Below are 12,059 nucleotides of genomic sequence, written 5' to 3' on the forward strand. Positions count from 1 at the left end.
GCAGTGAAATAGCCTACCATCAGTAGTGTGTCTCAACCCCTTCTCTTTTTCGATTGTAAGCTCTTTTGGGCAAAGCCCTCTTTATCTTTTGTATCAGTCATTGGTTGTTTTGTATGTAAATCTGTATGTTCCATGTATACACCTATTCATAGGTGTTCATAATATGTACATGTTAATAATAATTATATCACTGCTTAACAGAAATATTTTGAATATCTCTTTCATTTATAAACGGAGAAGCCTGTCTTATCCTTCTTTCCTTAAAGTGCTTTGTCATAGTAATATTAACAACTTAAACATTAGGAGTTTTTGCCAGTTCCAGGAACTGTCAACTGCATGGCTATAATCTATTATGTGCCAAATATACCCAGATATGCCCTGATCAATCTCAAACACACACATGCTGCATCAGTTTGGGTCTTTATCACATACTTTAGTTAGTTCTTTCTAAGGCTGTTAAAAAGTTTAATTTGCCGTAAGTTAACAGTTTGTTTTCATTTTAGATCCACTGGAAGAAATTCCTGCAGCAACACCCCAGTCAGCTGCCAATTCTGCTGCTGAATTGCTGAAGCAAGGTGCTGGTAAGTGGTGAATTGAACACTCTTTGGCATCTTATTGCAAAATCATGTACTTTTTCAGGTAACAGCCACACCAATTAATTAATTTAAAGTCATCACATTTTAATTAAACTGATTTCTCACAGAAAAATCCCATTTACGTTAAGGGTGCCTTACAAAAAAAAGCATCTTTCCTGCCTTCCCCTGCAGTCAATTTTATTTATTTGTTCTATCTACAGGAGAATGCAGGAGTTAAAGCAGCTTGGTTTTTTTCAATATGTTTGTACTCACTTTGCTGCAGGGAATCGGCAATAGCAGGTGGAATGCATTATTTATAATTGGGTTTTTGGAAAGGTATGCTAAATGGGTCATTCGTTTTTTTCAATATGTATAAGTGTTTAGAAGCATTTTGCGCATTGTTTGCAAAAATGTGGGTTACTCTATCGATGAACCACATAGTACAGGTATGGGATCCATTATCCAGAAAGTTCTGAATTACAGGAAGGCCATCTCCCATACACTCTGTTATCAGCAAATAATTCACATTTATAAAATTGATTACCTTTTTTTCTCTGTAAAAAGTAAACAGTACCTTGTACTTGATCCCAACTAAGATGTAATTTTTCCTTACTGGAGGCAAAACCATCCTATTGGGTTTATTTAATGTTAAAAAAAAAATTTGTAGACTTAAATGTAGATATCCAAAGTACAGAAAGATCCCTTATCTGGAAAACCCCTGCTCCTGAGCATTCTGGATAACAGGTCCCATGCCTGTAGTTATAATGGTAGGTTGGAAAAAATATAAACAATATATTAAAATGTTAATTTTCTTTTATTTCCTCTATTATTGCAGCGTGCAATGTTTGGTATCTCAATTCCGTGGAAATGGAGTCACTTACTGGATACCAAGCTGTGCAGAAGGCTTTATCTATAACACAGCTTCAGGAGCCACCTCCCATCTCAACTGTAGTCCATTTCAAGGTGTCTGCACAAGGAATCACTCTAACTGATAATCAAAGAAAGTAAGAAAAGAATCCATGTTTATGACAATCTAGTATGTAGCTGCTCGGTGCTTGATGACCACCATTACTCCATATTATAACTTTGGTCAAACAATCTTAAAGCGGACCTGTCACCCTAAGAAATAAGTCCAAATTTTTTTCTATATTGTTAGTTGAGCAAAATAAACTTTACTTACTCTATATAAATAATATAAATCTTGTTTCCTTCCGTCTCGGAATTACTCAATCAAAGCAAGCAGGCAGGCACCATTTTGTGGGCACTGTTATTAAGGCAAGCTTTGTATCATGCCAAAATCTTGTTTATGTGCCAGAATGGGGGGCCAGATGCCCTGGCCCATGCACTGGCTACACAATTAGATGAGATGGGGGGAAAGTGAGATGTGCAGTGACATCTAGGAAGTGCTGAATGGAAAGCTAAAGTTATTGTCTGACCCGCCTCTATGCCTAAGGCATAGAGGCGGGGCAAGCAATATATGATTGACAGCTGTGATTTTTAAATGCCTTTATAATGGGTTTGGATGTGTTAATATAAAAATGAATTTGGGTTTCATGTTTAATTTGAACAGGACTTTTATTATACAGATTTTCATGTCTGGGTGACAGGTCCACTTTAAACTACCTGCCCAGGCCGACATCTGGTCCGGGATTGGTCAGATATACAATATCAGACAGATGTGAAAATCCTCTGGAAAATGTACTCCATCAGGCTATTTATACATGCCTCTGCTAAATTCTCTGAATAGTAGAATAGTCCATGTACCTTTTAAGGAGAGCTGGCAAAATGAGTGAAGTTTATTAATAATAATAATAAAATGCAAGTGCTAGAGGGGGGAGCAAATGTGTAGTACTTAAAATGGAAGCATTATCTAAATACACACAGAAGCAGCTAGCAAACTATATTTGTTCTTCCATCATTTGGAAGCTACAACTAGAACTGCTCCGTGATACCCACAACATAAAGAAGTCTGACAATTTCATATGGGAGGTATGCAGTACAGCAGGAACTAACAATGACAAAAGAACATGTGCACAGTTGAAACAGATCCTCAAATGTTGTAAATTATTGTGCATCTCTGCTGGGATTGACCAGCATTGTGTCCTACAGCAGGTTACAAAATCTTTGGTCCATATACTCTCTGCAACATTGCAGAATGATATGGCAGGTTACGACATACTGGCTGACTACATATAGCCAGTTGTCTTTCATTTGAATTTTCAATACTCCATTGTGGATCTTTAATACCTGCTTATTTTGTCTTATGTGTTATAAACATGAGGAGATATTGGCACAGAATAGGGCCAAAGTTTGTTGTTTTCAAAATTGTTATACTCCATAGTGATTCTCTTTAATATAATGGGACATCTGCAGTATACAATAATGATTAAAGGAATATATGTCATTTTAATTTTAAAAAAACATCCACTGATAAGAGTCTGTTAAATGCAATGCCTATTTTTTGTCTAGGGAATTATTTTTGCTCTAAATAAAAAAAAAAAAAATCAAAGCTTCTTTTTTATGCGCTAAAAGTCTATTTTTCTCATAGGTTGTTTTTCCGAAGACATTATCCAGTAAACACTGTGATTTTCTGTGCTCTGGATCCACAAGACAGGAAGTAAGTGGGGCGTATTTTTACAAGTGAAACTTTTACACGCCCTGATTTAAAGTTTCCTTTTATTTTAGACTGTTTTTTTAAATCTCCACCAATACATAATCAATATAGTATTGCCCTGATTATACATTTTCCCATATTTTGAACCATTTTTTCTAGTTCCATGAAAAACATTGTATTTTAACTTGTCTCTAACTTATTTCTGTTATTTTAGGTGGACAAGAGATGGACTTTCTGCAAAGTAAGTGGTACATTTTAAGGGGTGGTAGGTGTTTGTTATTAAGGTCCAGTATTACAAATTAAAATATAATCGGACCTAACATACTATATTTCTGTCCTTGTTTTTGAAAGTAGAAAGTGTGGTTTTACTTGCAGTATTAGCTCAATTGTGCTCAGCCATCTTTGTCTGTTGTTTCTTTCTGACTACAACAGGTATTTACATTTAATACACTCACCACTGGTTTAGTTAAAGGAGAAGGGAAGTTACTTTTTCAGTAGGCAAGGTATTGCATGTATTCTGCAATCTTTTTGTAGTCATTAAATCTCTTCTTTTCCATGGACCAAAGTTTACCAAGCATTGCATGTTCCATTTTAGAAAAAGATGATGCAAGCCAAAGCATTTAGTTCTTTTTGTTTTTTTCTGCTATGTGTACCAAATGATTACAAAACACAGCAATAACTTAGGTTATACTTAGCTTTATTGATGAAAAACCCAGGAAAAAGCCAATTTTTGGCTTGGATCAATACAGCATATCCACAAACAGGTAGTGATGTGAAGAAAGAGCCCCACGGAAACACGAGTGAAATTTCAAAGAAAGATCCCTCAGATGGGTGCAAGAGCACAACTAAAAGGTTCACAAGGCTTTAAATACAAAGAAATACAGAAATTACCAACTGCAAAGTTCTCATAAGCAGAGCAGCCATTTAGAGTTACATATTTGCTTCCCATGCACAGATAACAAGAGAATGACTTTATCCATTGCTACTTTATGCCCTTCTAAAGTTACGTCTGGGGGGTTTTAACTGTAAATTTATGCTATAATTTCACAACCCTAACATTTCATTACAGAAAAGTTAGGCTTGTACTGCAAGAGAGACTGTGCTTTTTTCTTTCCATATTAATCAAGGACAAGAGAGCCCCAGGGGGAGGCAATAAATTGGGAGGAAGTATAGTGTTATATTAACTTTTCATATGTCTTTGTAATTTGTGTGCATATAAACTGGACACTATTGGCAACACATTTAGAACTGGCTGGATTTGTGTGAGTTGTGGTGAGTTTAACTTATTGAAATTACAGTAAGCATGGGTCTGTATTTCACATTGTGGCTATAAGATGACCTTTGGTAGCTGCAATGTATGGGCACAGGGGTTATACATATACTCTGATGCAGGCACTGACTATTGACATGTACCTTCTTATGGTTACCTTCTGGATACAATATGAAGTGTAGGCCATGTCATTGCTGGATATTCATGCTCATGAATGTAGTGTGTATAAGTTCTGTGACCTTTTTCCTCCTGTCTCGAAAATCATACATAGGGGGATGCTGAATTACACAAGCACTCATATACATATTGTCACATGTACCATTTGTTCATGAAACACACATTAGCTCACACACAGTATCTATGCATTACAGGGATTCCTTTGTGAACACTGAATAAATATATTTTAAGAAACAATAAAGAAGCTGTCATTTGTTTTATGATTACTCATAAATCCAGAAATCCTCCAACTATTAAGCTACAGATGATGACTAGATGATATCCCTCTATATTTGAACAGATACTGAACTCCAGTGCAATAATAGATAATCAAGCACAGACATGCCGTTAATAAAACCCTAAAAAAGATTTTGATTCTGCAGTAATAAAGCCATAAAAGAAGATATTTATTCCAAATGAGAAATTGGTGGTGGTAAAATTAAGCTATTACGATTTATACTGTAAACAAAACCTTAATTCTACATTTCTACAGTATTTTTACTTGCTTTGAATTAAATCATATCTGTTTGACGTCTGCTGAATTGATCTTTTTACCTTTGTTCATCCAATCGCGTGCTTTCTATTTCAGAGTTTTTGGCTTTGTGGCGAGGAAGGGCGCGGGCAACCACAACATTTGTCACCTCTTTGCAGAACATGACCCAGAACAACCTGCTAGTGCCATCGTAAACTTTGTGTCAAAAGTCATGATTGGCTCACAAAAGAAAATGTAAAAACTCTTTCAGGAGATGTTGGTTGGGGACTGAAAAATGGTACCGTGAACCATTTTCTTTTTAACATGCAGTCTAAAATGGACCTTAAGGAACTTACAAGGCTGAAACTATTTTTAATCTGATTGATATTTTTCATTTGGTGATGCCTTACATTAACTACATTTTAAGTAAAAAAACAAAAAAACTTATTTAGCTTTTCAGGATTTTTTGAGAAATTTGACTTATCAAGCCAATGCAGTTGTTTGGGGAAAATTAAGTTAATATCTATTTTCATATTTAAATAGCACTATGTTTTTTTTTAACTACAATTGCTATAACTTTATTCATTTTATGTACTCTAATATGTTCATTGACCAGGATTGGAAAACAACTCTGACATTTCTTCTCAAGAAATTGGTATTCATATTGGAACCAGAGCCATCTCGGGTTTTTCTTTTTAGTTAACAGATGCTCTTCACTCTATTCTTTTGTACTTCATAGGTTTTACAGAAAAATATACTTATGGTAAACACTAGGTCATGAGTTGTATTCATTTATAATTTCTGCATATTAGCCATTTATTCTTTTAATAAAATGGAGGATTAACCCCACTTTTTATTTGGGTTTAAGCATTTGGAAAGTTAAAGTATGTCATTCTGAAATGTTACGTGCATGTTTTTGGGGGAGCTTTGATAATGAGTTGTTGTTTTTATTAATATGGTAACAGAGGTATATTTTCAGTGAAGGTATCCTGTGTGTATTGAAGGTAGCTTTGGTTAAAGCAGTAATGTGCTTGAATTGCCCAAGGATTTCAAGGAAAATTAATTGAGAATTCTTTAATAGAACATCATTAAACAGCATTTTTATGTTTTCACAACCAAACATAGCTGATGTATTGTAATATCCTTTGATTGTGTCCATAACCGAGTCCTAGAACCCATTAATATACTGGATGATCTTGCGTGGGCACCACAATTGCCTTTCTCCAAGTAAGCGTGGAGACACGCTGTGGAGCTCTTCAGGCAGCCTGGTAGCACACTGCAGAAATCCACCTCTAAAAACCCTCCTCCCAAGATTCAAATCCTTACCCACAAAATCCAGCTGAAAAGCTGTAAACTTTAACCCTTTGCAGACCATGGGGTTTCTTAATTTTCTTTGACACTTGGCAGTAAAATCCATTCCGAGACAAACCCTGTAATGTAAAATATACACCACCAGAGCAATAGTACTTTTTTGTTTTTTTTTTAAGCTGGTTAGGTTTTGCTGTATGTGGCATGTGAAAGATCTATGTACAGTACATTTGCAAGGTGTGCTTCTCACTAGGCTTGTAAATATGTAAGTTTGTGGAGAAAACCCAGGACAAGCCACCACTGTAGTAATTCTTCTTTTTTAATACTTGAAACAGAAAAGTGTGCTCAACTTTTCTCCTGCTGCCGAATGGTTTTGGAAATATTAAATGCATCAGACACCTTTTTCACCCACCCTGTCAGAATATTGTACCACCTCATAAAATGTGACACTTAATGGAATCCAGTTTAAACTAATATACCATTGCTCAACACAAGACTGAAAATATTAGCATTAATGTGAGCCTGCACTAAGCTATTCTTCCAAGATGCTGGCTAACAGCTAACATGGATATATGGGTATTCACATTTATACCATGTGCATTGATTATAAATAAGGCTTTCCAAACAATGCAAAAACAGTTTCTTAAAACTGAAACACGCTGATGGCAAATTACAATTGATAGACTGGAAAGTTTATTAGTTACTAGTTAAGACTAAGTGCAGCTTGGCTATGAGGGGAAAAACTAAGTTCACTCGCTATAATACTATTTTGATGTAGATTTAGATCTCCTTAAGTGAGATGGCTTAGTTTGCTGTAATTAAATAATCTACTTGATGAATCTAGAGTATGTATTGACCTCTAAAGTGGCCTTGTGGACAAAATGGTTTTGTTTCTAACCCAGCTAAAATAGCTTCTTTTAATCTCTGTGTGACAAAGTTGAAAATCCTGTGTTTTTGTTTGTATCTTTCTTTTCTAGCTCTCTTATAATAACAGTGTAATAATTAAAGTACTTCTGTACCCTTTTCTGCTGAATTGTGCTCCGTACAGGAGAGCAGCTATGTACAGGCTACTAGAAGATTTATGTTTTTGCCTCTGTTAATGCTTTGTATCGAGTTGCCCTTTGCATTCTGCTTGCCATGTCCCTGGCCACTAGCCCAGCAACCCAGTTGACATTTTACCACTACAGGCGGTCTGATAGAGGTGATAAGGACTGTTGTGGGCAGCCAGCCTAAGTACGACACTGTCTGTAATAGCTGCACAGATGATATGAAAGAAAACTTCTGGAAATATACAACTCACCATTTAAACACACTTATTTTACTTACATTTATAATTCTGTATGTGAAGCCTTCTAAATTTTAACTTCTACATAATATGCAAAATACAATCAGATCAATTTTTCTCTTCCACCATTGATCATAGAAGATTATTTTTATTTCAATGCTCAAATGTTTTTCTTATACTTGTGGACCAAACTGGGGAAAGTTTCTTTTTAAACGGGCAATATACCAACCTTTTTCATAAGCTCATTCAGTTGGGCGTATGTAGAAATAGTACATAAACAATATCTGAATTTCATTGCATTGCATTGTACTGTGAGCCTAAGGGTACCTGGTCCCAAATTGAGAGACTATAATGGTTTCCTTTTAATCTATGAATATGTCTGTGTTAAAAGTTCAGATCCATATGCCTAATTAGATGAGCTCATATCAAAGAGGAGGCATATTTCTCTTTTAACTTTGACATGCTTTTATGGTGTGCACATTTAATGGTATATTACCATATTTTGTATGAAATATTTTATGATGTAGTACATAAAACTATAAATTTAATAAATGTGTATCAGAATTGATTTTCATACTAAAGATATATTGATGACAGCACTTCAGTTTTAGTTTTTATCAGATTGTATACATATATACTCTGTTTGTAATATTATAAACAACATGTATTGCCTTTAATAACGCTTTTAAATTGCACAGCTTTATTACACAGTGTTAATACATATAAAGCAAAATATTTAAAAGCCATATCTATTCCTAATTACTCCAGTGTATTTATCATTCTACTGTAATGTCCTTTATAAAAAAAAAAACAAACCTTTTCTATCTTGTATAAAATGTATTCATTATGTAAAATGTCATGCTCGACACATCTGATGTATAGCCACTTGCCTTTGACATTTCGACTTGGCTTTATTCAGACTATCATAAACTGTGAGTTCTAAACAATATTGTTTTTATTTTTTTGTATAAAATTAAGAATCATGATAATAAATGCTATTAATACAGATCTGGATTTATTATGCAGAAATGCTTATTCTACTTCGCCTGAAAAACCAGCATTGAAGAAAAATTACTTGGTGCCTTTATCTAAACAGTTTTTGAAACTATACTATGCTAATAGGGAAATGCTATTGTTATCGTTGCTTGTAGTGGCAACTGAAAATATCACATGGAAAGGATGTGTTTATCTATATCATCAGGTTGCTCTGACTAATGCATTCCTTCCAGTGTTATCTGTCTAAAAATGAAGATTTTCCAGGCTTCATAATTGTCAAATGATTCCCTGTTTTTACTCACACAGTAAAGTTACATAACATTTGCTGCACATCATAATGTCCCTTTAAACAGTAAACAAAAAAAGTTCCCAGCTGCACTCACCTTAGGCAATTTTCTGTGGTGCAAAGTCTCCTAGATATATGGCAACGCCCCAACAATGTATAGAGGAAAGCAGAAATAGAGACTGCACTCAAACAAATTTTGGCTGGGGAGCTTAGCCCATTTATTCTGCCAGTGTACCACAAAGAATCAACATTTCAGAGGGGGGGGCACTTCCTCCCTTCATCAGGGAGATTCTTTGTGGTACACTGGCATAATAAATGGGCTAAGCTCCCCAGCCAAAATTTGTTTGAGTGCAGTCTCTATTTCTGCTTTCTCCTTTAAAAAATAACACAAGGTTAGGGTTATGTCATAACACATAATGACAATGCTGAAGACATGACATATTTGAAATAATACAATCTTTTATCATTTGGTAGGTGTTAGTATATTACATCACTTCATCTGGGGAAAAGAAAATTCCATATTCTAAAATGGAGACAAACATGTATACAGTCAACCGGACAATAGCTCCGTAATTCACTGACCTGATCACTGATCAGGAAGGCTAAAAAAAATCCATCTGAAGCTGATATAAAAAGAGCAATCAGATCACGTGTCCCTATTGTAGTATGGTTAAAAACACACATGTCCATTGAGTTTACGCCTGTATAAAACCTGTAACTGCTAGTTGATCCTGAGGAAGATGAATAACCCAAATTAAAGCCTCTCTAATTTTACCACTGAGGGACAAACAATTCCTTCCTGACTCTAAAGGTGGCCATACACGAGGCGATTTCGCTCATTGTGCGATGAACGATTATATCGACAAACGATCGTATGGCGATCGAGTTCCCATACGATATGCCATCCACGAGCAACGATAATTCGGGAAAGATTTCGTCGCATCATTATCGTAAAATACGTACGATCGTACATCTACGTACGATCGAATGTCGTTGACTTCCGCTGCTGGCAATCGTGACATGCGCAGAGAACAATCGTTGAAAGACAAATGTCTGACACTCACACCAACTGGCAGATTTTATCGTTAAACGACCAAAATTTTTAAACCTGGGCGATCGATTTTGGGGACGATAATGTCGGCTCGTTTAGTGGGACGACGATCGTTCGTACACCACCAACTATACGATAACTTAACGATAGCATCGGATCGTTCGGGAATCGGTCGTTTGTAAGTAAAAAATCGGTCCGTGTATGGCCACCTTAAGGGCCCTGACACACAGGGAGATTAGTTGCGCTGCGACAGCGGAGATTTGTCACGGCCCTTAGAAGGAACAGCCCCTGGATCAATTTTGTTTTCAGAGCTATTTTAATAAACCCATATTTGCTCCTTTACTAAAAGCCATCCAATCCATTCTAGAAGCTATCTAATGTAACTACCAATACAACCACTTAAAGAAGAAGATTCCACAACTTCACAGCTCTCACAGTGAAATCTATTTTGGAATATTGGTTGCTGTGGGTTATTGCACCTGGGCAAGCATTGTGCCATTTACTAAATATAGGGATATTTTCTTGTTTATGAAACTACAACTCTCATAACCACCTCCCACACATTTTCTCAAACTGCAAGAATTTCACTAACTTACTGATTATTGCAAAACAAGCATGACTTTCATTCCAGTCAGTCAGTGGTAGTTGACCCTTTCAAATCTTTCATTTTACTCAAAAATCCTACAGCAGAAGTTTGTGTTCTGATAATTTCATTCCATGGTGCGAAAACCCCAAACTAGTTATTGAATGTAATATGTTTTAAAATAAGCTCTTAAGACAAATACTGAAATATGCTCTTTGCGTAAATATTCATGCCCTATACTTCAGTATATGTTTTGAGGAATGTACAGTCCATAATTCTAGACTTTTTTTCCAGGTTGTTCAGACAAGTCAGAGGATGTTTTTACATTTAAATTTTCAAACCCCACAGAATTTCCACAAATTTGCCATTGTAGGACATACACCCTTTTGTTTCCTGGTGGTGCTTGCATTATGCTGTGGTGATACTTTTTATCAACAGGGTTTCTTGTTACAATAACCCAAAGACTGGTTGCTATATAGTCGCATGGCTCTCGGAAAGCACCAAATACACTGATTTTTCTCTAGGAACATCAACAATTTCCCAGGAAATTATCTTGGAACCAATGCACAGACCACTGAAATTTCAACCAATTGAAACAAACGAAAAGGGATATGTTTGCAGTCTGGAATCAAGTGCATAAGGTGTATTAATCCATTTTTACTCTGACTCTGACAAACTTACCTTTAGTAAAGAACTTGAAGCGTCCCAGCTCAATATCGCTCTCCTATTTCTACCACTTAGAAACAAAGAGAACATTATATCTTCAGTTACAGGTAACATTCTCAAGGAAGGAAGGGTTTCAGTAATAGATTTCACATTTCTGATACAGGGGAAAACAATATTACCAAACTTCTCATTGGTTAAAAAACTTAAACCAGTTGGACTCCCTATCTACCTACAATTCTCAGCTTAATTTAACTATCAAAATGGAGTAATCTAAATCCTAAACCTCTTCTAATGGACATGACTGCAAAAACAATGGTCCAACTATGTTCATATGGAAAATTCCCCCAGAACCCTTTACAAATTGCACAAAACACCTTGATAAACTTAAGGTGGCCATACACTGGCTGCCGATTCTGCAGCTTATCTGCCCATGCATGGGCACCCCCGAAAGGCCTACCCGACAGATATCTGGCCTAAAATTGGGCAGAGCTTGATGTGGCAGGTTTGATTTTCCATTGGATCCGGGGCTTCATCGGCTCATTGATGTAGTCCTCTATCCGATAGCACCCAATCATAGCTCTTGTTTGACAACCCCCTGAACTATTGTGATGCTTGTGTTGCTCCCCAAAACTTTTTCCATTTGAATGTGGCTCACACCTATAAAAGGTTGGGGATCCATGCCTTACAGTAATACTTTACTTACCTTACTTATGCTTGTATGGATTCTGCTTGTTCAT

At 36.0% G+C, this 12,059-nt stretch overlaps 1 protein-coding gene across 2 annotated transcripts in view; it reads left to right on the top strand.

Annotated features, from left to right (window-relative positions):
* Positions 1–8,748, top strand: part of tns3 (tensin 3) — a 114,404-nt gene extending 105,656 nt beyond the window's left edge. For both annotated transcript variants that reach the window (XM_031904453.1, XM_031904452.1), the window contains 5 exons: positions 504–581; positions 1,411–1,579; positions 3,124–3,192; positions 3,404–3,430; positions 5,265–8,748. In XM_031904453.1, the coding sequence (XP_031760313.1) occupies positions 504–581; positions 1,411–1,579; positions 3,124–3,192; positions 3,404–3,430; positions 5,265–5,406 (485 nt within the window). In that variant the 3' untranslated portion in view covers positions 5,407–8,748. The remainder of the gene's footprint in view (positions 1–503; positions 582–1,410; positions 1,580–3,123; positions 3,193–3,403; positions 3,431–5,264) is intronic.
* The last annotated feature ends 3,311 nt before the right edge of the window (positions 8,749–12,059 follow it).

The sequence above is a fragment of the Xenopus tropicalis genome, chromosome 6 (assembly GCF_000004195.4).
Source record: "Xenopus tropicalis strain Nigerian chromosome 6, UCB_Xtro_10.0, whole genome shotgun sequence".
In the NCBI taxonomy this organism is placed as follows: Eukaryota; Metazoa; Chordata; class Amphibia; order Anura; family Pipidae; genus Xenopus; species Xenopus tropicalis.